At 43.2% G+C, this 26,070-nt stretch overlaps 4 protein-coding genes across 22 annotated transcripts in view; 1 reads left to right on the top strand and 3 right to left on the bottom strand.

The window, feature by feature from the left end:
* Positions 1-7,615, bottom strand: part of UNKL (unk like zinc finger) — a 56,342-nt gene extending 48,727 nt beyond the window's left edge. For 14 of the 18 annotated variants that reach the window (XM_054213271.1, XM_054213268.1, XM_054213272.1 and 11 more), the window contains exons 1-2: positions 7,501-7,615; positions 5,507-5,716 (exon numbers count right to left, since the gene is read on the bottom strand). In XM_054213271.1, coding sequence (XP_054069246.1) covers positions 5,507-5,716; positions 7,501-7,571 — 281 coding nt within the window. In that variant the 5' untranslated portion in view covers positions 7,572-7,615. Of the gene's footprint in view, positions 1-938; positions 3,015-5,506; positions 5,717-6,661; positions 7,231-7,500 lie in introns of those variants that run through there. The other 4 variants (XM_054213286.1, XM_054213278.1, XM_054213282.1 and 1 more) reach the window with 4 other exon arrangements.
* Positions 7,616-8,062: 447 nt separating this feature from the next.
* LOC128914382 (ubiquinol-cytochrome-c reductase complex assembly factor 4) lies at positions 8,063-9,823 on the bottom strand. Its single transcript, XM_054213309.1, has 2 exons — positions 9,682-9,823; positions 8,063-9,598 (listed from the first exon to the last, which is right to left on the bottom strand). The coding sequence occupies exons 1-2, from the start codon at positions 9,705-9,707 to the stop codon at positions 9,256-9,258; spliced, it is 369 nt and encodes a 122-aa protein (XP_054069284.1). The 5' UTR covers positions 9,708-9,823; the 3' UTR covers positions 8,063-9,255.
* A 1,155-nt stretch (positions 9,824-10,978) lies between these two features.
* GNPTG (N-acetylglucosamine-1-phosphate transferase subunit gamma) lies at positions 10,979-19,919 on the bottom strand. 2 transcript variants are annotated; one of them, XM_054213297.1, is made up of 11 exons: positions 19,844-19,919; positions 19,706-19,760; positions 19,480-19,547; positions 17,401-17,455; positions 17,201-17,284; positions 16,065-16,158; positions 14,720-14,834; positions 14,076-14,158; positions 13,684-13,806; positions 12,219-12,300; positions 10,979-11,423 (listed from the first exon to the last, which is right to left on the bottom strand). In XM_054213297.1, exons 1-11 carry the CDS (start codon positions 19,887-19,889, stop codon positions 11,299-11,301), a joined length of 930 nt encoding a protein of 309 aa, XP_054069272.1. In that variant the 5' UTR covers positions 19,890-19,919; the 3' UTR covers positions 10,979-11,298. The 2 variants fall into 2 exon arrangements, with proteins under 2 accessions (XP_054069272.1, XP_054069273.1); XM_054213298.1 differs by lacking the exons at positions 17,401-17,455; positions 19,480-19,547 and having other exon boundaries at positions 19,844-19,905.
* TSR3 (TSR3 ribosome maturation factor) lies at positions 19,899-25,491 on the top strand. The gene is made up of 6 exons (XM_054213299.1): positions 19,899-20,057; positions 20,170-20,389; positions 21,292-21,485; positions 22,287-22,460; positions 23,830-23,893; positions 23,973-25,491. Exons 1-6 carry the CDS (start codon positions 19,958-19,960, stop codon positions 24,115-24,117), a joined length of 897 nt encoding a protein of 298 aa, XP_054069274.1. The 5' UTR covers positions 19,899-19,957; the 3' UTR covers positions 24,118-25,491.
* Positions 25,492-26,070: the final 579 nt, after the last annotated feature.

The raw sequence follows: 26,070 nt of genomic DNA, 5'->3' as shown, positions 1-26,070 counted from the left end.
TTTGGTCTCTGCTGGTTTTGAAAAAATATTAATCTCCAAAACCTACTTTCCCACATCCCAAAGCAAAAAGAAACTGCACCAAAAAGCTTAGACAGTGATACAGAACAATGAATGAAAAGTCTCACAAAAATATTTTACCTTAAATGGAGGGAGAATAGCGAAGCACTAAGTAGACTTTAACACCCACAAGAATTTATGCTGGCTTAAGCTTTATTTACTATATTCTAAAAAAGTTATTTAGAAACTAAACAAATGCAATTGTTTGCAAACATTTACAAGTCTGGCATTTATATCTTTACATCAAAATCATACATTTTTTCCTGCTGTGCCGAACACCTGCAGCTTGTGCCGACTTCCAGGAACTGACACTGTTTATGATTTCTGAGATTCAAGTTGCTTCCTTGTAGGAATTTAAAACCTGCGTTCCACTAAACAAGATAAATGGGCTGCAGCTAGTGATCTGTATTCTCTTTAAATCCCAACACAATTAATTAGTGGGAAGACTAGGTATACCAAATTCAGTGCTACATCTCATTTTGTCGGTGTGAGATGGATCACAGTCTACACTCAGGATCTGAAAGTAGTTCTTTCACGCTTCTTGGCTCTATGTGGAATGACAGACAGGATGCAATCTTTGTCGGACCCATTATAGTGCCTCAACTGAACTTTGTGAGAAATTCTTTGTGATGTGTGAATAGTTGCCCTCCTGTTCTGCTAGAATTGCTATTGATATGGAAAAATGAGAAAACCCACAAGAGTCAGTCAGATACTTTTGCCAGCATTAGTTCTGTACAGAACTCTAAAGAGAAAATGCAATCTGAGGCTATATTTTTGTTATTGCTAACTGTCCCACCAGAATCTTTGCAGGGATCAAATATTTCCATTTTCCCAGCAGACTATTAATTACAAACTCTAATATTTCACTCATAGATGCACACCTCTGTCATATTCTTATGCATAATGTTCACGCCTCCATTTTCATCTACTTAAGTTTGTTCGTTCCTGTTGGAAACAAGAATTAAATGTCTTATCTTCCATGCAAGAAGTGTACAGGTGTCTACATCTCATTACATGTCTCTAAGTCCGTGGTTCCTTATCAGAGGGCAAACATTTTCGCTTAAATATCTGCAGTTTTTCCCTAGTAAAATCACCTTATCAGTGGAGGTCCCCCCCGAAATGTTAAAGCCTTCAATTATTTTTAAATTACTGTTAAAAAAAGAAAAAAAATAATTAAACAGAACACAGACAGAGCTTGTCAGACAAGCGAGGCACAACTTGTTGTATGCAATGTAAGAGAGGGAGAAATAGTCAGGTCAAAGTTTTTCCCACAAAAAGACAACATGGATTCCAAAAACAAGCTGGGAAGAAATAAAAACTGTGTCACAAGACTCTCAATTCTGATAAATTAAACCTAAGTTTGTTTGTCCTAAGACTCAATATTTGTGTCATCAATAGCAAATGAAATCTGAATTTTACTGAAAACACAGCTCTCCTACTGCAGATTTTGCTAGCTGCCTGAAGAGTTCCATACCAGGTGAAGTCCTCCTCCGGAAACTAAGGGAATGCTTTAACGAGGCTATACAGTATGGCTGGCAGTTTGTTATCTGAATTGTGTCTAAGACTTGTAAAGAACAAGATAAGGGCTAATTCTAAAGGTGACTCAGGGGGACTAAACAGAATGCAAACCTTAAAGAGCAAAAATGATGGCATCAATTTTGCATGTGTATGTTTTACATAAAAACGTGTTATTCATAGAATACCACAATAATACATACGCTATTAACCACAGACATCTTTCTTGATCAGCTGTAGTTCATTGTAGGATCATTAGTCAGAAAGGCAAAAGCCCCTAATAAAAGCAGCTTTTAGACGGTAGATAGTACTTATTCACAGATAGTATCAAACTAAGCCAATGCACCGAAATATGCACAGAACAGATGTTCTACTCAATCTTTAATGAAGTAGAGGGATGTTCTATCTTACCTTCACTTTATTAATGAAGTATTTTAATGGAACATAAACCATTGTAATAAATAACTTTAAACAAGACTAGCATTTTGATTTTAAATGGCTGATTTTAATTATTAACTGGCTGCAAACTGATAAACTTGTTCTTACGTATCATAGTTTGGTATAAGGTTGCTCAGACATCACTTATTCCTTAGGAACAAAGTTGGGTTTTTAAAAAAAAAAGGAAAAAAGTTGTTCCCAGGCAGAATAACAAATCTATTTCATGGCCCATATTTTTACAGCCATCTCCCAGCTTAAAATAACTGTACTGAATCCTAACTCAGTAATCACCTATCAGTAAAGAACATTACTCTGTATTTTCAAGTTCTGTTGGAGTCTACACACAACATTTAACTAAATCAATCAGCTTTGTTTTCTGCATCCGGATCTCGCAAAGTAAAACTGTCATCACATTATTCAAAGTAAGGAGATGTATAAACCATGAAACAGAACAGATGTTCACAAAAACTTAAAAAGGCTAACTGATTACTGAAATGCATATTTCCTTTCCACACTCTTCTTTATTCACATCATAAACATTCCAAAGATATCCTTTAAGAATAAAACAGTTCCAGTTTAAAGAGTAACACTAGATGTTCTTAAGTATGAAAACAACTACAAAGTTCTACTTCTGTTCAACCTTGAGGCACTGACGAATTTCTTCCTATGGTTACTTGAAGTGCTCTTCTGTAGTAGGCTTCTGTAATTCATTCACTCTTAGAGCAGTCTTACGTTACAGATACTAACATATCCAAAATAATCTTCTCTTTTAGAATCTGACATCAGTCGACTACAACCTTTGAAAAACACATCATATTTAAACAAAACAAGTATCACTTCTAACCTCACTTGTGAAATTGGGAGGAACGCTATTCACTGCTCAAAATATATCCCTCTAACTCTGCAAGTAATCTAGTCTTTCTCACAGGCCGTTCCTTAGAACAGATTGTTTTAATTTGTTACCCTTAGAAAAGCCCTTTTCTAAACAGCGTTAAAATTTTGGGCTTCTTTTCATTCCAAGTTGAACTTTGGAAAGAAGTTCAGTCTGTTCAGAAGTTCACCCAGTCAAGCCTGGGTGAAACTAACAATTTCTATTTTAACTCTCCTGAAACTATGTTCCTGAGAACAATTATGGGTGTCATCACTCCACCTTTCTCGCTACTTCTCTATGAACTCACAAACTGCATTAACCTAACCGTGGATTCAGATGAGCAGAACAGAGAAACAGAGACACAGATAAAAGCCAAAAAAGTACCGGTATGTTGTCACAGATAGCTTAGAACAAAGGCGTCCTGGCACTACTGTTTATAACCTATTTCTTTAAGAATTTGAAATTGCTCCAAATAAAAGGATAAATTTTAGGCAGAAGACAAAACAGGGTGAAAAACCTACTCTTTTACTGAGTTCTGAAACAGGAATGCTACCACACTGTAAGCATGTCCTCAGAAACGTCAGTGTTTCCCTCCGTTTTTTTCTCCTGATGCTACAGACATGCTTTGGAATCTTCTATCTTTAAGGAAGTTATCTTCGACTTCTCTTGGCTTTCCTAACTATTTCGCCTGTATGCCTTTTCTCTTCTACCTTAACTTCAATGAGCTATCAATTTACAATAGCTGACTGCCATTTCTAGCCGCCAGTTCTCAGGAGCAGATCTAAAATAAGGCCCTCCACAGTTCAGCTGAAACTTTTCTCACAAATGTCTCCAATAATCCCACCTTGTAACTGAGGCAAAGAAAACAGGCTCCATTTCTTCTACTCACAGCTGTCTTCATTTTAATAATTTACTGTCTCCTTTACTCAGTTTTTCTCCCCTTGAAACATTGTTCTCTTTCGTTTACGGGAATTCAGCTACATTCATGTTTTCCCCTCAGTCCCCCCTGCAGCATATCATCCAACGTCAACATTCTCTTATGTCACTGGTGAGGGGTCTCACAGGACTCCAGCCTTGGTCCCTGCTCTTATCCTTCTACATCTGGGCAGTTTCACTGCAAAACACAAACTTGAAAGCCATTGCCTCTTTGATGATAACTTCTAAACTTATCAGTTTAATTCAAACCATAAGCACAACATGCTAAACAGAGGTATGAATCTCACTACTGGTCTTCTTTCTGGCAAGTCCTTTGCACTTCCATTATGGCAGACAGTAAAATCACCCTGTTTGTCATTTAGATTCCTAACCAGGGAGTAATCTTCAGCAACTGTAGGGGACAACCTTTCCAATCCAATTGCAGCAAAAAGGTTTCCATCTCACACCACCCCTTATTTGCTTCTGACAATTCAATCTTGCCCAGCTAATACCTTTTTAAAACATTGCTTCCATTTTCCTCCTTTAGAATCAGTATCTAGCACTCAATAATGAAAGGTCAGTTCTTGTCCCCAGCCAACCCATGACATTATACATTATCCTCGTTTGCCGATTTTCAAAGAAATGCTCATGCTGCCCCAGGATTGGCAGGAGTGCTTTACGAATACCTGAAAAGATAATTAATTGTTCTCTTTTAAATCATCCTTCAGAGACATTTTTTGCTGTTTATATTGCTTAGGCATGGTACTCGATATTGTCACGCTGCCTAGTGCATTTTTCTTGTTTACCTTCTCTTATCCCTATTGTTTAGTTTGTAAAGCCTCTGGGAAAAATCCAGACTTTCTTCTGTGACTACAGCCTATAACACAAAAGATACCTGATCCATGACAAGTGCTGCTATACACTACAGTAACCAAAATAATTAATCTTCGATATTTCAAACAGGTAACCAGCATAACTACATATTTCCCGGCTGTTTTCCTGCAATTTTTTTGGTCAGAAGTCCTTCCTTGCTTCCATCACTGCAGAAGAAGGTAGCTCCTCCGACACATGACCATAATATACCCAGCTCCTCCATAGATGCCTGCCTGCTGTACCGTACCATTTGCCTGTTCTCACCTCCACAAAGCTTCTATCCCTGCCCGAGTTCACCGAAGACCCTCTGTAGCCTTTATCTAGAAGAGACACATGTCCATGGAAATGCAAACACTAGCGAGCTAGCCAGACAACTAACAGTGAATTCCTTCCTTTGCTTTTTCTCACTGGAAGGACCACAAAACTGTTGTTCTCCTCTACTACCCACCAATCTTCACAAAATTTACATAGTTTAAAATCTCGAAGCCACCTCTATAGGTTTGCACCTACTGGTCAAGGAAGCACAACTGAAAAAAACCCAAAACAATACTAGCACAAATGTGCAGGAACAATACTAGCAGAAAACCAGTTTCTTATGTTATGCTTTAAAGATAAGTCACAATGCAAAATCAGAGTTCTAATTCTATAATAGCCTAAAGAATACATGCTCATATAAAAGTATATGTGCCAAAAATTAACAAATCACTTACAGAAATCTGTTTTCAAATGAACTGCAGCAGGATTCTATCAATCTTTTTTTGCTGAGGAGAAAGTAGCATCTTTCCTTAATGTCATTGATAATACTATAAACACCTAGGACTGAAAGAAATCACTTACTCATCTCCATCTGGGCAGATTCCTGTAGTCTCATCATATTTTGTACAATAAACATCTGGACTGTAGTTAAAAGTCCCATCACGCCTTCGTATAGGTCTACGACGACGCTGATTTAGGAAATGCCAATGAAAACAGGTAAATGGTCTGTGCTGGGTACACTTGTGCTGCAAAAATAGGGGGCACTGCTCTGTCCTAAATTCCTTTAGATACCTAAAAAAATTAAACTGTGTTACAAGTTTATCTTATTGGAGGCACATTTTTACAGTATTAACAGGGCACTTGACAATTCAGTGCACACAGCCTGTGAAAAATTGTACAAATGTACCTGCATACAGTTTTAGTTCCTATGCACAATTGACTGTTTAGCTGTTGAATACAAGTGACTTCATTTTTTATGACAGATGCATTACTAATAAAATACGGTGGAATACCTGGCAAATTATACTACGTTTTGTAACTAAACTAAAATCAAATAAATATATTAAATCAAAAAGCACAGTATTTAGAATATTGTCCAAAGTACCCACCAAACAGAGATTACAAATCCAACAAGTTACTTGAATGAGCATTCGTATTGCTTGCTACCATACAAAATAGTCCTACAAAAGCTATTTCAGCTAAATACCACATCTAATTTAAACATTAGTTCTTAATCACAATATTCCCAGAATGTGGACATGCTATATAGAAAGCCAAAGGGTTAAAAGAGGTTTATGAATGTTATTGGGGCTACGAAAGGACTTCAGCAAACTTATTTTAGTGACTGTTACTTTTGTGTTGAGAGTTTGGGGTCTTTAAAGGTTACTTAGGTGTAAGACAGTCCTTCACTAGCATGCCAGACACAGAAGCTAGTTAGGAAGTCTGATACTTCATTCCACAGGACATAAAGATCATGCCACACCGGGCACTGCTGTGGCATTTGTCAAAGGCTGTAAGACAGCACTTCTTCCTGTCTCAGTTTATATATCTATTAGGCAATTTAGCAAGTTCATTATGTTGCTAAAGTTACGGAGTATTTGCAGAGGAAGGGGTATATGGGGGCTTTGCTGAAGAACCTTAGACTTCCTAGAAGTATCTAAAAGGGTGCAGCCTACAAGAGAAAGGAAAGCATTAGGAAGAGGAATAAAGGGCATCTTTTTGGTCTCAGTTGCTTACATTGGCATATGAGGGATGTAACGACACAGAGTTATGAAGCATGTCTTTACGTTTAGAGATTCTTCTCTAAACTATCCAGGATTGCAGGGAGGGAAAAAAAAAAAAAACCAGAATAGAATTTTTGGATGTTAAGGGGCAATAGGGCAGGCTATAGCAGTATCTAGGTAAGTAGCTACATTCTGAGAGTGCTGGAAACGTAACATTATAGAAGTGATGATACAGGGGATGGGAGTGCATGAATGCCACAATTAAGTGATAGATTATTCTGCATTTGTGGGGAGCACACGGTCCTACACGGGGTGGGCTGTCAGTAGTGCTCGAAGGCTGCAGGGACTTCACAGATCACACCAGAAGAAAGCGGGCAAGCGTGCAGAGAGTGGCGAGCGCACGGGACCCGTCTCTCAGTACGGGAAGGTCCGGCAAACGTGCCCCAGGGACTCGGGCTGAGGCGACGCTCCGGAGAAGCGGCAGGGCCGCTGTCCGAGCGCGGAGAGGGCGGTCCCGGAGCGTGCTGCGGGGCTCGGCACGCCGGGGGAAGCCGGCGGGTCACGGTGCGAACCAGGGAGGCAGGACACCGGGAGCGGAGAACGGTGGCGGCCGCTCCGCGGTCGGCCGCCCCCGGGCCGCCTGAGGACGCGGCTTCCTCCCCGCGGCGCCGGAGAAGAAGCGCGGCGGCGGGCCGGGCCCGCTCCATCGCCTCACAGCCCCGCCGCCGGTGCGCGAGGCCGCGCGGAGCAGGCCCGGCGCAGGAGCGGGCCCTCCGCCTCGGCCCCCGAGGCCCTCCCCGCGCGGCGCGGGAGCCGCGGGGAGCGGGCCGCCTGACAGGACGCGGTACCTACGTATAGTGCGTCGGCTGCTCGGTCTGCGGGGACCCGCCGCCCCGCGACACCGCTTTGGAAACCGACGGCATCTTCTCCGCCGCCGCCTCAGCCGCGCGCAGGCCCCGCCCCGCCGGCACGCGCCCAGGCGGCAACGCGCGGCGGCGGCCCCGCCTCCCGCAGGGCGCGCTCCGGGCCGCGAGCGCGCGCCGGGTGCCCGGTGTCCGCCCGTCCGCGAGCGTCCCCCGGACACGGTGTCCCCGCCGGCACCGGCCGCGTCCTCCGGCGGCCCGGGGGAAGGCGGGGGGGGAGGGGGAGGTGTCTCGGAAAGAGCGCGCAGAGCCGCGTCACCGATGACGTGCTAAAGGGAAACGGCGCGCGACTTTCCCCGCGCCTTAAAAGCAGGAGACCGTGAGGGCAGTTTTGCTGCGGGGTCTTTATTGGACACCTGTCCCGTCACCCCGGGATAAGGCACAGGCGAAGGGGCAGCGCGTCACGGCCTTAACGCGGGGCCGGGGTCGTCGTTGTCACAGGGCGAGGAGGAGTTGGGCTGGTCGGGGAAGAGCATCACGCCTGCGGCCAGTGACAATAAAACCCAGGATCGCTTTTATTCGCCAGGACACCCCCTGCACGGATCTCACCAGACACCTTCCGCTGTAGGAAAAGCTGAATCCCAAGACAAAATAACCCCGGTGTCAGCACCAAACCGTCTGTACCCAGTCACCAGATGTCACATACACGGTGACCAGGTGTCACCTGGGTAAACCACGGGGACTCTGCAGCACAGTCCACAGCCACCGCGGTGGTGGTGTTCAGAGACGTGTCAGCAGCATCGGACATACGGGATGCCAAGTCAGTCTTCTGTGCAGGTCCAGCCCGTCTCACTAACCGTTACCGTGTTTGGTTTTTCAGTTTGTTTGGGGGTTCTGTTTTGGGTTTTTTGGTTTCTTTTTCTTTTAATTGGGAATTTGAATGGACCCAGTTTTGCATTTCTCCAGTTGAAAGCTTAAAAAAACCCCACCTATAACTTTGGAGAGAACTAAGTTGCATTAGTAGCTCAGCTTCTTCCTCTCCAGGAAAAGTCTCCCGCACGTGCAAGTCTGAATATCTATGAATCTGTAGGAAAAACTAGATACGCCATTGTTCAGTGAAACTAGGGGCTTCCTCCCCAGAATAATGCAAGCCAATCACTGTCATTTCCTGCAGAAATCTCTCCTGCCAGTAATGATCACCTCAAACAGGCATGCCTAAAAAGTTCTAGTGCAGAAAGCAAGCACCGACTATGCATTAAGGGTTGAAGATGGTTAATTTAAGTAAAATTTAAAAACCCTCAGAGCACAAAGAATCACGTATTAATGAATCATACACTTACAGTCGTCTTCAATGTAAGCTGAACATACTCTGTGACCAGCAAAATATCACATGAAGGTCACCTTCAGCAGCAATTTTAGACTTACAGTTTTGGTATTTTAATACCTTGTGCATCTAAGAAAAATAATCCATGGAGAAGAGATGGGTTGCATAAAACCTATCTTCAAATGCAATCTGGTTTGCGATACGTCCTGGGTTCACCCTACCGTGCAGTGCAGAAACCGCTCCTTGCGCTACCAGTGTGAATTATGAACGCAAGGCCAGCAGCACGGCAGGTGAGGGAATCAAGGCTGTAAGATAAGGCTGCCGGTGGGCTGGAAAAAAACAAGTTTTCCCATTAAAGTGTCAGTACCAGGCGAATGCCCGCTGGCTGCCGGCAGCTCCCCCGCCGCAGCCGCGCTCCCGTCACTTCTCCTGCTGCGGCGGCAGGGGAACGGCGCTTTTTTGGGCCGCATCGAAGGAATCCACGAACTCCGCGGAGAAAATCGCCTCCAGCCGCTCGTCGATCTCCGTTTTCTCCCGGAAGGCGGCCCAGAGCAGCAGCCCGCTGCACAGCAGGCTGAGGGGCAGCACCTTCAACCACGGCCGCTCGTGGTCGCTGCCCATCGACTGCCCGACGCTCCACACCCGCGGGCTGGCCTTGCTGGCGGAGAAGGAGATGGGCCCCTCGTCCTCCGCGCCCTCCTCCGGCTCCCGCCGCCGCGACAGCCACCTCCGGGGGCCGGGCAGGCGCAGGGAGCCCCGCGCCCTGCAAAGACACACGCGTCAGGGGCGGGGGATGGGGGCCGCCGACCGGCACCGCCAGCGCCCCCGGCCCCGCCGCCGCCTCACCGCCAGCAGCCCAGTGCCCCGCTCATCCCGCCGCGCCGCCCGCCGCGTCCCCGCGCCCACCGGAAGCGGAAGCGCGGTGGCGCCCGGCGGGGTCCCGGCGGCTGAGGGGCGGCACGGGCGGGCCTGCCTGGCCCCCTGTGAGCGGAGAGGGCACTCGGCCCAGACGACGATGGCGGGGCACGGGGACGGACGGGACACCTGCGCGCTGAGGAACCGGACAGCAGCCCTGGTGAGACACCTCTGGGGCGCTGCGTCCAGCTCTGGGTCCCTCAGCACAAGAAGAACACGGAGCAGTTGGAGCCGGTCCAGAGGAGGCCACGAAGATGCTCCGAGGGCTGGAGCCCCTCTGCTCTGGGGACAGGCTGAGAGAGTTGGGGGCGTTCAACCTGGAGAAGAGAAGGCTCCGGGGAGATCTTAAAGTCCCTTCCAGTAGCTAAAGGGACTACAGGAGAGATGGGGAGGGACTCGTTACCAGGGAGTGGAGGCATAGGGTGGGGGGTAACGGATTTAAATTGAAAGAGGGGAGATTTAGATTAGATATTAGGAAGAAAGACTTTACTGTGAGGGTGGTGAGACACTGCAACAGGTTGCCCAGAGAAGCTGTGGCTGCCCCATCCCTGGAGGGGTTCAAGGCCAGGCTGGACGGGGCTTTGGGCAACCTGGTCTGGTGGGAGGTGTCCCTGCCCAGGGCAGGGGGTGGAACTAGATGATCTTTAAGGTCCCTTCCAACCTAAACCATTCTATGGTAAACAAAAGTGTCCGGGAATGCCTGGATTCATTCTGCCAGCTTTAGGTGCCCGTTGTAACTGAATCCCGGTTGCCTGGGGTTGTGAAGAAACAGAATTCCTGCAGCAGGCGTTTTAATGTGCCGAAGACATATCACTCTTGCAGGTGCCTGCTCACTAGGTGGGATTCTGTGATAACGTCTGGAGACGGTGTTCTTGGCCTCCACCGGCTCCTACAGTAACATTTCCACAGCTGATGTTGGAAGAGTCCATTTTATTCCCTATTACACACAGAGAATTGACATGTATTCCCTTGACACAGCTATTCTTTTATAACAATTTGGTGTTTTCATAGCACCTTTCCATCAGACCCTGAACTGCTTTCATTTTACCCACCCACTACCCAAAGATGACACCTGCACGGGGGTGGGTGGGGTGGCGCGTCATGCGCTGCTGTGGCAGAAAACATTTCTTTTTCTGCTAAAGTCTGCACAGAAAACATTTTAGCATACAGATGAAATAACATGTTCTTAATATTGTACTTACTACCTTTCATACAACATCTGACAGCATTGGTCTTGAACTATTTTTTATTTACACCACCTGTTACCATGCTTGATCAAAGAAAATAACAGAGGTGGGACTGGAGATGCAGAATCTGTAAACCTATACCCAATACTGGCCTTAGCAAAGGAGTTTTACAAACATTCTCAGAAACAAGCCAACTGTTCTTGGTGATGGTGAGCCCTCGCTCCATTATGTTCCCTTTGCTTTAGGGCAGAAATTCAGAAAGTAAAGAATACTCGGAGAAGGTAAATCATCCTAGTGTCACGATACATGTTCAACTTGCTTGACATTCCATATGAACCTGCTGTTTACCACCCAGGTTTCTTCATACGGTCTCATTCCAAATTCCTGTATCGCCATGCAGGTGCTCATCATCCTTTGACCCATTAAGAACAGTTGTCACTGCAGTTGCCAGTTTTTGACTTCGATGTTCAACACTGGTATTTTCAGCTGTAATACGTAGTTTAAGACATCAGTTAATTCTGCTTTTGAACACCAAAACATTTTTGTAACAGAATTCACTAAATAGTTTTGAAATAAGTCATCTAGAGTAAGTTGTGAATTCTGCTTTTGATCATACAGTTTTAATCTGCAATAATTAAATGAACTACCAAACAGGCAGAAATACTGTGCAAGTTACGCATAGTTTAAACACGCAGATAAAATGTTTTACAAGAATTCTAATATGTTTTCCCTAGAAAGGAAATTAATCCAGATAAGCCTTGCTTCTTCATAGCCAGCACCAAACAGTCTTTCCTTCTAAAAACTGCATGCGATATGGTACTCACCTAACAGAAATCAAAGAGAGGGAAAACAGGGGACTAAGGAACGATAAAAACAATTCAAACAGAAACAGAACATTTCAAGTGTTCTCAAAGAAGTCAGGCCTTGTGGTTGACAATGTGGAAAGTGGAGTTACTTAAAAGATGCTTATGTGCTATGAATGCTGTAACACTGATTCCCTTTTTCTTTGTCATCTTAAGTATTGGAGACAAACCTCAATTACAACGGCAGTCAACATTTTTCTATCAAGGTAAAATTTCAAGTCATCAACAGATTTTTTGGGGGCAAAACAAGTCCTCTTGCGCAGGAATCAAGACCTAAGTACTTACTAAAATCTTTGTCTACTAAATTTTACCTCCATATACGACAACTTATTTAATCCTTGCAGTAACCAAAACCAACATTTGGGTATTCACATTTTGAACAGACAATAATGAAAAAGAACAATTCCAAAAAACTCACCAGAAATTCCTTTGTATGCAATACCGTGCTGACTTAATAAATCTTGAAGTTTTTTTATTTCTTTAGAAAGTTGCTTGTATTCCTAAGAAAGAAAATACATTTAAAATGGCTCTCCCACTCTCCAAATGCATACATAAAATAGGAGTTTATCAAAAATAATGCGTCTGTGCACAGCTGTTACAGCTTTTGACTTAAAAGATCTTAAACTGGTTATTCCAGGAACAAGGTGCAAATTTTACAAAAAGATATATTTCTATGTTGCCAAAACAGGAGCCAGCTTTTTCCAAGCCTGAGTAAAAAAAAGGAGTGCTTTCTGTTGCTATTTTGGATCTATCCTCTAACTAGCATTTTATCACAGCACAAAATTGCATTTGTAAGTTTGCTATAGGACCAGCCTTATTTTACTTTATATCATAATGCCTCAAAATTTGTCACCTCCTCAGCTCTTGACCTAGAAACTTCATGTTCTCTCTTTTGGCAGTTTCTGTTAACTTACAGAGCCAGGGATTGCTTAGTACTTTTGAAATTGAAGCCACATATCTGAAATATCAAAGCAGCCCAAATTTTTTATTGTGTTTTGGGTTTTACATGAATCAAGAAAGAGCAAAACATTAATGATTTAAGATTCTGTGGTTACCAAAACAGCCAACTTTATGTCAATGAAGCCAGAAAAAGAAGCACGAATTATTAAATACTGTATTGTTAACAATTGGGGGAAAAAAAAAAAAGAAAAAAGGTGATTGTTCCAGCTCCTGACAGTACCACATCAAAATGGTGATCTTTATAAAAGTATACTCATGTTAACCACAGTTTACTGGGTTACATTCAGGAATTACTACGAGGTGTTCTGTCTTTGCCACATTTTCAAATAAAATGACAGCAGCAGCTTCTTCTTTGTATTACAATGAATTAATTCCCTTCCACGCTCCTTCTGATGTTCAGCTTGCACTCTTCCAGGCTGAGCACACCTTCTGTTTTCCCCATTTCAATTCTGTTGCAGAAGGACTGTTCACACACGTAAAAGCCATTCAGGAATGGACACAGCATAGATCATTCTGCCTTTTGCTTGTGTAACAGCCAACGCCTTCTGACACAAGTCTGGGTAATTATCCATTCCCAAGGCTGGTTACACATTTATTTTCACTAGTAACTCCTTCCTATTCCCAGACTGAAAGAGTATTTACAAGGTGTTCATAGCCCAAGCGCCTACATTAGTTCCTAGATACTCCCCCTGTCTTCTCATTGGGCTTTCAGTTGTGCTGGTTTGTTTCTGACTTAAGGGCTAGAATCGAGATACCAAATCCCTCTGTGTGCAGATGGTTACACATTGAAACAAGAGAAGATAATCCCATGAACAGATTGCAGCTGAATCCAAAGAGTATTTACACAATGCTGTCACGCTGATACTGTCATACAGTAAAAAAGTGGCAATTTAATTCCACGTTGTAAATATTATGCTGGATACCTTATTGCACTTCTCCACTGTTTCAAATTCCAGACTTATTTTCTTATTCTCAACTTCCTTTTCTTCTGTTGCTTTTAGAAGTCCTGCTTCCTCAAAAATCTCTTTCAGTATTTTTTTGTATCCCTGAAAAAGAAAGTTTCCAAAAGACGACAGATCAATCCACTCGACTCTCATCTCCACTTGTAATTTGCACTGGCCATTCCAATTCCTCAAGCTTTACTGTAGAAAACATTACAGTTACCAGGTGATACAGCAACTACAGAGCACAAAAATTACTATTTGCCAACTGCAGAATAAATGCATCCACTCCAAAAGAAGAAACTGCAGAAGCCAGGTTTGGCTCTTCACAGTAATTGTTCTTTACCAATCAGAGTTGGAAGACATTAACAAACCTGGTCAGTTATGAGTTCATCGTAGAGAAGCTGCTCTGCTTCATCCCACTTCCTTTGTAGTGCTTCAGTCAGAGTCGGATAAACTGAAAAATGGAAGTCAAACCATGTAAAAACCAACATCGCTGCCCTGCATTAGTTAAATGCTCCTCTAGTAGCATACAAGCACATTTGTTTTAAGACCTCAGTGTTTCTATACAGTACATGGTCTCTAGTGCTTCCAAGAGCGGGGGTTAAACTTAAATTCCACTTCACACATCTAAAGTTTCTGGAGAATGCCACCAACCAAAAATTCTCCCCTTATTTCCAGCTAGAAGGCCTCGTATTTCTCTGCTGAATGTAATTCGTATTGAGCTCTCCCTTTTTGTAAGGTAAGTAAATGAACAGATACTACAGGGCTGATTCCTACAACCAGTCCGAAAAAAAAAGAAAAAAACCCACCCACTGTGTCTATACTAACAATGCCAATTTATTTGAGAAATACCTATGTGTTATAATGATTGGGACTTGAAATACACTTCATATTCTATGTTACATTTAATACTCATTTATATCCAGTTACAAACTCAAAGAACCTCAAAACTGACACTCTGAGGTTGGCATAATATGCCATCTGCTCCACACACAAATTGTTTTCTGAATCTTACCTAAAAGAGAGTGGGGATGGCACACGAGAGGAGTCTCAAATGTCAGAGAGTAAACACAAGTACTCGGCTCAGATACATAAGCCAATTTATTGCTCTTTCCACAAACAAGATGAACCTAAAGATCAGTAAAAACAAAGATAAGTGAAACGCCTCCACATGAAACAGGGCCAGCAGTGATGATCCGTTTGCTGTCTTCCAATGCCAGCAGATGCATTTCTGTACATACCGTCACATCAAAGCTTCCAGCGCTGTCACCCACAGAATCATAGCAAGCACGCCTTCAAATTATTTTAAAAATGTGAAAATTGCTTCCTAATGGGAAATGATGCCCCCACCTATCATTGTTCCTTGGACTCCCAAGCACCGTATTTCCATATTTTGTCCCTTTTCCCATCTTCACATTGGTTATTATTCCAACTATATATCCCTCCCTCTTAACTATTGTATCGTCACCCATCATTGTAATAGCTAAGCATCTTCCACCCAAAAAGCAGCCTGTTGTGAACTATACGGAATCGTTAACTCTTCTTCACGACAGCAATCTATGTCACCAGGGAATGTGAGGTTTAATTCATTGTTATCTGTAAAACTCTATAACACACTGAAACGGGAGGTGGAAAAATAAAAACATTCATGAACAAAAGGATAAAGGATGCGTGCAAAGCACGTGCCGCACATTGGGCAATTCTCACCCTTCCTTACCCTTCCAGTTGCGTAGTTACTTGGCACAGAGACTGTCTGAACGTGAAAAGGAACATTTTAACCACTCCACAAAATAATAATTTTTACTTTTTCTTTAAAATGTACTCACTCCAGAATCTGTTTCTCTTGAGTTGGTTCCTCTGCCACTCCCATATACTTGACTCCTTCCTTAATTCTCCTTGCATGCCCTCTGCTCTTGTTTTAACACCTCACTAAGCTTCTCAGCATGCTGTTGTTAACTGCCTAATTCTTTTCCCTCCTTTTTCCTGGATGTTCTGAGCACAATAGGCTGGCATCTTGAACTCAGCAAATAGCTCTTTTTCCTTATTTTTCCTGACACAAGTTACAAAGGACTGTATGTTCCTACAGTAGTGGTAATACCAGAATATTCCACTCTATCAAGGAAAAAAAGGAGTTAAAAGCAACCAATGAGAATACATAAGTAAACTTCTTCAAAAACTTATCCTGATTTTAGCTTCACTCCTCCATCCATTCACCTAGCTCCTACAGGAATTCATCTTTGTGTTTTATGTCACATCTTAAATGATGACTTCTTCGAAGTAGGAATGTTTCAGTCTGTAGAGTGACACGAGTGTGTGTAGAGAGCATGCTGTCTGAATTAGCATAGTGGAGGTTATTATACCTTTGTCTGTCTGCTCTTAGTTTCACAGGAGTCTCCTTCCCTCATCCACATCCCAACAAATGTGTTGTTCTCAATTTCCCATTCATGCCAGATTCTGAAAAAACAGGACATCATTTTATTTTAAGTAACGGGGAAGAAAAAGGTGAACACTCAGGACGAAAAACACGAATACCCTTACACCGTGTTCAATTTAACTGCATATATTTAATTTTTGTTGTTTTAATATTTCCATTTCTTACAGCCAAGACCTTATAAATGGTACAGTTTGTTATCCTGGCTGCTATCTGGGGCACATCAACATTACTTTGAGAGCACAACGGTGGTTCAACTTTCAGTTTGCGAACCATTTGCACTTACATATCTATGTTTAAATCCAATAAAATACAATCAATCCCACAACAAATTCAAATTCCATGATGCCAAGTACCCTGTGCAGCTCAGATTACTGCAGGATTTTAGTGCTGGTGAAAGCACCTACAAAACCTAGTCTCTACTGCTGCGAGTCCTAAAGCCAACGATACTCTCAGCACCTTGATGTACCCTTTTCCTCTCATACTGGCTCACTGATTATTGTGCACATAGGAAGAAAAAGAGACATCTATATTCAAAATGTTTTGAAAGACAGTAATTTTAAAGCAGTGCTCTAGTTCATAATTATATTTATTTTAGGTCTTATAATTTGGATGCTCTGGGGTTTTTGAATGCTTTGGGGGGGTCTACATTGAGTATTATAATACCTTTTATTAAATATGTTTAACAAGCAACTAGGTATAAAACATTAATTTAATTTTATACGGTTATATTCAACTCAAAGTGAAGATAGTTAACAGACATGAAATCTTTGTTAATATAAACTGTAGTTATAGACTATTGAATTTCTCACATGAACATGTCACACCTGCAGTTAGCACTGGTTATTAATCAGCCTCCAGCTAAAATAGGAGGTTAGTATTTATCAAAAAAAAAAAATCATAATTTTTCAAGACGGGGTATTTTTATGCATAACGCCTGGGGAACCACAATGACCTAAGATGACCAATAAAAGAATGTTAAATTTTAAAACTGCCTTCTTTTTGACAATCTATAAAATGGTCTGCTATCAACATCAGTAAAACTTAAAGGTCTAAAAGCCTCACCCTAAAATCCCACTATAGGCATTCCATCGAAAAGTCTGCTCATGCTGAGTGACATTATGGAAAGGACAAAACTCATACTTGTACCTTAAAAGAAAAAAAAAAGAGAAGAAAAAGAAAATAAGAAATGTTTCAGACTGAAATAAAAAACTATTTCATTCCTAATAAATACACATAATCAAATATCCAAATCCGTTACTCACGTGGATTCCACAAAACTGAAACACTTGCCAGCAAGCCTAAAGAGATGCGCAGGGCCTAAAAATACCACAAAACGGCATCAAGGAAGAATAATGTTTCGGTTAAATTTAAGCAAGTTACTGTGGTGACAAAACTGCAAGGACTATGTGACAAATTTAGTTTTCTGCTGTACATATGGAAATTTGTACCTTCCATATGGATTTCTGCAAGTTCCCACCAGTGCTATATTGGTTTGCATTATGATCTGTAACATTTTTCAACTTCAGCACTCAGTGAAATAGATAAGCCTCCTTCTATGCGAGAAATAAGAAACCTATCGGGAGGCCAGATCCATAGAAGGAATCATCAGTGCAGATCTTGCCAAAACCTAACACTGAAATCACTGGAACTCTTCCTTGCCAGCTGTCTGTCCCCAAAGTCATCCAAACTCCTCAAGCGTATACTGGTGAAGCCCATCTGCTCAGAACATTGACAGTGCTGCATATTAAGTTTCGCTGAGATTCCCTAAGTAGATATTCCTTCCCACGGTTTGCCATCACAGTCTGATCCGGTTAGTATTCAACAAGATAAACCTTTGCTGTTAGAGGGATCAGCAGTTACAATTCTGCTCTTGTGGAATTGTCCATTCCAGCCTTGCTGCCAAAAGAAATCCAAGGGAGGTAACTTGTCATTCCAAAAAAAGGGCCGAAAATTCTGAACTATGTGCTAGAGGGGTACTTCAGTGTCCCTTGTTTAAGGTCATTTTGCATGGAATGATTAAGTATTTATGAGGGAAGAATAAAAGAGATTACAAAGCAAATAAAACCCCATCCTGAATTCTAAATCATAATAATGTACTTTTCCCAAAGATCTATACAAGCAATCCTAGAAACAAAGACCAGACCACCAGAATCGTGCCCTCGGAACGCCCTGACCACTGGGATACAGGCAGGTTCTCTTTCCCATGTGATTTTTCCGACTGCATGATCTTGCATTTCATTCTACAGGCAACCATAGGCTTGGCCAAAGGATTTGTCCCTCTACTACACGGAGTTCCTGCCTCCGCAATCAGGATGCCCACCCCACAGAGAAAGAAAAGCAAATCTGAACGTCCCTCAGGAATGCATTAAACTCATGCCTCCATCTCCTTATAGGAACTATTACCCCAGCTCTCTTGTAAAAGAAGAGAACAAGTAAGGTTTCCATGCTAAAGCAATAATTGTGCAAGACAGTGTTCTATGCTCTAGACTGCAGTTCCACAGACACTCCCAATTTTTGGCTACACAGAAGTTCTCATATCCAGGAAAGAAGGATTTCAAGCGTACTGTTCTTTTAACCTTTTTTCTGCTATTTTTGGCATCTTTCCATTCAGCATTTTAACTATTACTAATCCCATGTCTAACTATTTCACTTTCCACATGCAGAATTTATACACTTGATTTGGGTTTACAAAACATGACAGAAGACTTTAAGCATAATCCCGTTCAATGTCACCACACCAAAATGCCTTTATTGAACCTGAGCAAGGTTTAAGTCTGTGCTTAAGGTTAGCGGAGAGACAACAGTTATTTCCTTTTGCTCACTCTTTGCATTCGGTGTTTATTTTATCTGCTCTCCTCCATATATGATCTAGAATTTTTTAGATTCCTGTTTATTTTGCTGAAGTGGTGAGTTTACATTGCAGCACCCAGACTTGGTGTGTGAAACTGAGCTTCTGGGACTTGTTCCAAGACTACTCTTAGGGCTTTTTTTTAAAACAATTTCTGAGTATTAAGTACTACCAGATGACAGGATGACTTCTACATGACAATCTCAAGGATGTCAGGGATTGTTTCAAGAAGAAAGAAGTTTTTAGTAAGGATTAGAAGGATCTATGACTGGCTAAAAAAAACCACTGAATAAAACATATGGATAGCAGTGTGACAAACAGCACCGGGACACGGGACACCAAAGCACAATAAAATATATTTGGCCATGCTTATTTTCCACGATGCTCATAAGATGCCAAGTAAAATTAGCCTTTGCACACAGTCAACGTAGGCTATTTTGCAAACTGTAGTCACTAAACGATGGAAACCGGACAAAAAAGGTAACGCACGTACCCGACACGGCAGACGGGGACACCTTTGGCTGCAGCCTGTTTGTCTGAGGCAAGAACGGGTTATTCAACCTTTCAAGAGAAGGGGAGTTACGCGTTTGAGTCCGAGTTGTGCGTCTGCCCGCGGTTACACCCCCCCGCCCGTGTCCCGACACCGGCGGCCCCTTCCCCGGGGGCCGGAGCGGCCGCTGAACCGGGCACCGCGACAGGGCGAGGGGGCGGCCGCCTACCCGAACGTGTTCGGCTCCTCCACGATCTTCATCTTCCCCGCGGCGGCGAAGAGACCTGCCGAGCACAGAGCGGTTGGCGGCGGGCGGGCGGGCGGGCCACCGACCCGCCGCGACCCCCCGCCCGCCGCCCGCGCTCACCCAGCGCCGCGCCCAGCGCCGCCGCCAGCAGCCGGGCGGCCGCCATCGCCTCTTCCGCTGGAAACGGAAGGGCGGTGGGACGGAGGAGCGGCCGCTCCGCCCAGACGCGGGGATATGGAGCGGGGCCGACGCGCTGACCGGCGGAGGGGTGGCCGGCGGGGCGGCCATCGCGGCCTCCACACCTTCGCCGAGGAAGCGGAGGCCGCGCTGAGAGGTGAGGGGAGACCGCGGCCGGGCGGGACCGGGCGGTGCCAGGCCCAGCGGGTCCTGGACCGGCACCTGGTGGGGCCTCGGAGCGGTCACTAATGGTCGGCCGCTGTTTTCAGCTTGCCTGGAGGGCGACGGTGCGGCGGAGGCGGGCGAGCCGGAGGCGAGGAGGTTCCCCTGCCCCCTCGCCATGTGGGAGCTCGGACACTGCGATCCCAAGAAATGCACCGGGAGGAAACTGGCCCGAAAAGGGCTGCTCCGGACGCTGCGGCTCCGCCAGCGGTTCCCCGGGCTCGTCCTCAGCCCGCTGGCCACCGAGTGCGTCTCCCCCGCAGACAGGTAGGTCCCGGGGCCGAGCGGGGAGCGCTTCGGTGGTGGGATGTTGTGGGGAGCCCTTTAACCACCGATTCGTGGCCAAAACTGTGCCACAGTCCTTCCTGTTACAGCGCATTGATGCCCGAACGTGAGAAATAGAGCCTTCTTATTAAATCAGGTCAGCATTTTTACACGGTATCGGGCGAAAAATGCATCTGTAGATCATAGACTCACAGAATGGTTCGGGTTGGAAGGGACCTTAAAGATCATCTAGTTCCAACCCCCTGCCCCGGGCAGGGACACCTCCCACTGGACCAGGCTGCTCCAAGCCCCGTCCAGCCTGGCCTCGAACACCTCCAGTGAGGAATCAGTGTGTGGTTTGTAGGTTAATTGGTTCAGAACCGCGGCCCTACAGCTACTCTATCTTTTATGATTCCATATTCAAGTTCTTCGGCTGGGCAACACAACACATTAACTAGAAAATGTATTTGGGGGAAACGTTGAGAATTTTCTCCAAATGTGCCTGCGCAATTTTTATACAGATGCGCGTACTCAGAGAAAAGATTAGCTTTTAGAAGCTAGCGGAGAACCTAAATCTGAACTTTGGTGTACTTTTAAGAATGTGAACATTACTATTAACTACGCTCTTCTGTCACATTTTTAAACCTAGAATTTTGCACTTTCAGTCTCAAATGTATGGATCAACCTTTTTTGCCACATGCGTGTTCAGTGGAAAAACGTGTTATTATTCTTTCTCATTGCACCTGTATTTTAGATCATTATAAAACATGCCTTTTGATTGACAAAAGGGGGGGTGTATGCAAATTTCCTGCCAGTATAAAGTGGCAATTATAATTCTTACTTTAACTTATTTTGTCAATACAGCGATGACAATTTTTCAACTACAGCGATGTTTCTTTTCTCAGGCACATCGTTGCCCAGAGTGGTATCGCAGTCATAGATTGCTCATGGGCCAAACTAGAAGAAACTCCTTTTCAGAAGATGAGAGGAGGGCATCCACGGCTGCTGCCCTACTTGGTGGCTGCCAATCCCGTGAACTATGGTCGCCCGTGCAAGCTGTCCTGCGTGGAAGCTTTTGCTGCAGCTTTTTGCATTGTTGGTAGGCTGCAATGCGTCTGATAGGAAACATGCTACCAGCAGTTCTTACGTGCCTAATAAATCAGAAGAGATGATCTGCGATAGAATGAACCGTGATGCCCTCTCACTGGTCATCACGCTGCTGAGTTTGGGATCAGATTGTGTAGCTTTCTTCCAAGTACTTGTATCTGGTAGCGTTGAGGTCTCTGTGGGGTGTTCAGGTCAGCTATTAAATAGGACACATAAACTGATGATCCTGGTTTTGTCAGGATGGCACTTAATGTTAGAAAAACTGTTTAAAAAAAAAAAAAAGCCAGAGCGTGAATCCTTAGGCACCTTTGTCTCAAAGAGAGGTAACAGCCGCCTGTTAATAGTGGGGGTTCTGGTTAAGAACAAAAGAAACTGCTCCCTCTTCTGATGTTTTGCAAACTCATCACAGAACTTTCTTGACAACTGAAGAGATGTGCTCTACTATACTGCAGACAAATCTTACCTTCTGAAAATAAGAGAGGATTTGGTCCATACAGTACTGAAGGGCTGTGGGAGCTGGAGCTTGAATCCGTTACCTCTGCAGAATATTTTTACATAACGCTCACTAAAAGATTACAAACTTTTCTTGGATTCAGTTAGATATTTCGAGTTAAACTGAAATTTGAAAGGATTTTTGATCTTTTAAAAAGTCTGAATCCCTGAACATTGAAAAAATGCTGGCAAACATCTCATTATAATAGTGATACATAGATATGTACTGAACTTGGAATCCTGTAAGCTGAGTGAAATCTCCCACTGAAAAAGAAAACTGATCACTTATTTTCTGTTTTAGGGTTCCCAGACCTAGCCACCATTCTTCTAAAGAAATTTAAATGGGGCAAGGCATTTATTGACTTGAACAAAAATCTCTTGGAAAAATATGCAGCCTGTCATGGCCCGGAAGAAGTGCTGAGAGTTGAAAAGGAGTTTTTAGCCAGTGTCCATGAAACACAAGATGAAGAAATAGGTAAGAAAAAAACACAGACACACCGCCTCCCCTTCTCCTAACTAGTTTCCTTACAATCTTTTCCTTTAATCTCATGAAAATAGTAGAGGTAGAAGGTAAGAGCATTGTTGAGATGTGGTGTTGTGTCTTTATACTGTCTATTCTTCTAAGCGAGTTTCCCTATTTCTTTAAACTCAAAAAGATGAAAATTACTAAAGCAATTTAATGCATATAGTGGTGCATTCACAGCTGAACTGTGGAGCAGCTACCCTGATTACATTAAGGATATTGGAGAACTAAGGAGTAAAAAGAAAATACTATGCTTCCTCATTTTATCTACAGATGTTAAAAGCAGAGTGTGAGTAAAAAGACTAGTAATTCAGGAGGAGAAATATAAATACAGGCATACAGTCTGACAGCAAGTTAGTTACACATAAACCTAAGGAAGACCTTTAATGGACATCTTTATATAGTCCCTAATCAAGATATTTAAAATCAGACCTATAAAGATAACAAAAATAAGTACAGTAGTTTATTCCCAAGTTCTTCTGGTAACTTACTGGTATCCCAGTATTTCAGGCTGCAGTCACAGGTGAGTACTTGGTCTCATTCAAGACAGGAAAAAAAAAGAAAGACAAATCAAATGATCAAGAACATACAAAGAGAGATGCTCCCAGTTAATGTTACCCTTTCACAATGGTTAAGTCCCACAGAAGTCGGCCAGGGGATCACACCGTAAGCAGGTGGTAGACACCTTTAGTTTCCCTGCACTTCAGTCTCTTTGCCATGACAGGCTAGGCTAGATTCAACTACTGCTATGTTAAACTGAAGACAGTTCTTAAGGGGCAACACTGCTATGCCAAATAAAGCACACTTCCACCCACAATCACGTGTATTTTCTGGACGGGTTGTGGTACCAAAGCTGTCATGCCTTCTTTGACTTTTCAGAGGTAACAGTTCTCCGCAGCTGTGTGAGCCAAAGCAAATCTAGCCCTTCCCTTCCTCAGCAAGAGCTAAACCCGGACGGCTGTGCTTCACTTCTCAGTAGACGTGAACTCACTAGATAGCCCTTTGAGAACTAAACCATTAAAAGCCTTAGAAACCCCTGTGTACAATCTGACTCCCCCTGAGGAGCTACGGAACCCTTTGGGGCAGGAGGGGAGGGCACAGAAAAGAGTGAAGACTAGAACTGGGGGGCAGGACCTGGCAGTTGTTTCTCGCCTCCCCTAGTTTCTGACCAAACTACTATGGTAGAATCATCAGAAAGCTGAACCAGGCTTCTTGTGCCTTCCCCTCCATGCCGATAATCTTCCATTGAAATGAAAATAAAGGCAGACGATTAAAATATGCCTTCTTCATCAATGCGTGCGTGTTTTCCTTCTTTTTCCAGATCCATTTGATGTTGACTCAGGAAAAGAATTTTCTAATCCCAACAGACCAATCCATTCTCCAGGGTAATGAAATTTTAATTTAAATACTGTTTTTCTTATTATAAGTTGTTTTGGTTTTAAAATCCTGAAAAAATGTTTCCAGACTAGCAGAAAGTGATGAAGAATCTGAGGACAGCGTGAGCGCTCCAGATGATGACACTGAAAGCAGCAATGAGAGCAGTCCGGAAGATGATGGTACTGTAAAGTTGCCACAACAACAGCCAATAAATCAACTACTTGAAAAGTAAAACAAAAAAACCACCCAAAACCCCAACAAACACACATAAAACCCCACACACCACAAGTACATATCCTCCCCCGACATTCCCAGAGAGTTGTAACATCTTGTATAAAGACATCTTCTTGCGAAGTTGAGTGCGGTTTGTTCACTTTTAACTTGGTGCTTAGCAAATGCCTTCCTTTAGGTGAAGGTCAGGCTCTGTGTGGGTTTATAGGTCTATTTAGGCACATAAAGGCTTTATGTTATTTAGTTTTTAGACAACCGTTTATGGAATTATTATGTAAAGAGCCTGAAGCTTAGTTACAAGCTAAAAACACCCCTGTATTCTAATCAATGTGCCTGGAAAACAGTCTATAGAGATTACTTTAACCTAACAGTACCTTAAGTAAACCCTTCTGACTTCTGGACTATATTTGAACTGGAAAACATGATTTAAGATACTGCCCTGCTCAGAGTTCGTACCGCATAAGGAGCCTCTGACTTTTCACAGGCCCGAACCAGCCATATGTATTTCAACTACTTCATCTAGTTTAAGGTAAACTGACTACCTAAGCTTAAAAGGAAAAGATGCTTCCTAGAATTGTTTAACATCTCAGTATGTCTTTTCACTAGCTTTACATGCTATTTTTTTTATTTGCTGTGCTAGACGGTCCTAAGCAACGTACAGTGTTTTGGCACCTTATGTTCAGAACTGTGCCAAGAAGTTTCAGGTCGCGGGTTCAGCAACGCTATCCGTATTCTCCTTCCTCAAAGTGGCACCCTACAAGTCAGAAGTCCACACTGTCTGGCCCTCAAAGATTTGAGTCAGAGACTCTCCCCAGCACTAGTACCTTAGTTCACTTTTCCATATTCCTGCCAGTTTGCCTGGTGAAAGCGCAGCCGTTAGCAGTTGTTTCCCGTACATTTAAACAGAATGCTCTTTTGAGTCTCCAGCATCCAACTGGAACTTATTTAAAACTAAACTTCAGCAACCCTTCAGTAGAACTGGAGATACTGAGGACAATTAGAAGCGTTACCTTCGTACATACAAGCTCTTCAAGTCACAGCAAGATTTCCACCTCTAAACTCTCTTCTACTTGAGCAATTAAACGCTAGCCCTATTGGAGTCACAGCAGCAGTTTTAGTGGTACAAATATTCCATTTTCCTTTAAAAAGAAAAAAAGAAGCCCAAGTAAATGAAGTTGACAGGGCATCTTTCCCTTTAACTCAGTTTCTTGGTCACTCACTTTCCCACCCCAAGCATATGAAGTCTTTCCCAAATCAGCTGCAACAAGGATCTCTGGATAGTGCCAAGGAGTCAATCCTACACAACCAATTTTCAAAGGACTGAGAACGGCGTGCGGGTGTGTGCTATTCTAATTTGGGGGAATGCTTTTCTGTTACAAAGCTATCACCACCAAAGGCAGACAAGCAGAACAGATCTGAGATCAGAGCTGTATCACACTTAGAATAACTTAAGTCTCTAGCAGTAGCCATTTTTTAATAACAAAAGAACTGAAGCTACAGCTCAGGTGGAACAAAGCTTTTCACACTTCATTTGTTTTGCAGAATTATTTTTGATTAAAAAATACAATTAAAAAAAGCAGTGAAAGTTTAATAGAGGGCATATCAGCTTGACATACATGAAAATAACTTACATAATTTAACTGATTTCCTTTACAGAAGGAAACTGTAATTGCATAGAGCATGTCCTTTTCCTAGAAAGCTATATACATTGACATATGGAAGAAGGCACAGAAGTATTTCTGATAAACAAGTACCATTTAAAACCCCCAGTTGCTGTAGGTCCCCTTGCATTCCTTGGAGAGCTTCTACTATTGTTCACATCAGCCTAACGCTTGTGTTATTTTATGTTAACCCTGGTCACACCAGTACGCTGATCCCATCATGCACAGTGAGCAATGGGTCTCTGGCTAGTAAGCTGTTTAAGGAACTGATGAGAGTTGAATAGCTGCAATTA

This window comes from Rissa tridactyla, chromosome 8 (genome assembly GCF_028500815.1).
Source record: "Rissa tridactyla isolate bRisTri1 chromosome 8, bRisTri1.patW.cur.20221130, whole genome shotgun sequence".
In the NCBI taxonomy this organism is placed as follows: Eukaryota; Metazoa; Chordata; class Aves; order Charadriiformes; family Laridae; genus Rissa; species Rissa tridactyla.
This window is presented reverse-complemented; position numbering and strand designations above follow the sequence as displayed.

Coding starts and splice junctions, on each gene's coding strand:
- LOC128914382 (XM_054213309.1), bottom strand. CDS start 9,707: ATGAGCGGGGCACTGGGCTGCTGGCG. Junction 9,599..9,681: donor GGGGCACTGGGCTGCTGGCG/GTGAGGCGGCGG, acceptor GTGTCTTTGCAG/GGCGCGGGGCTCCCTGCGCC.
- GNPTG (XM_054213297.1), bottom strand. CDS start 19,889: ATGGCGGCCGCCCGGCTGCTGGCGGCGGCGCTGGGCGCGGCGCTGG. Junction 17,285..17,400: donor TTCAGTTTTGTGGAATCCAC/GTGAGTAACGGA, acceptor TTTTCTTTTAAG/GTACAAGTATGAGTTTTGTC. Junction 14,159..14,719: donor CCATCCCCACTCTCTTTTAG/GTAAGATTCAGA, acceptor TCCATTTTTCAG/TTTATCCGACTCTGACTGAA.
- TSR3 (XM_054213299.1), top strand. CDS start 19,958: ATGGAGCGGGGCCGACGCGCTGACCGGCGGAGGGGTGGCCGGCGGGGC. Junction 21,486..22,286: donor TGCAGCTTTTTGCATTGTTG/GTAGGCTGCAAT, acceptor TTTCTGTTTTAG/GGTTCCCAGACCTAGCCACC. Junction 23,894..23,972: donor AGACCAATCCATTCTCCAGG/GTAATGAAATTT, acceptor AAATGTTTCCAG/ACTAGCAGAAAGTGATGAAG.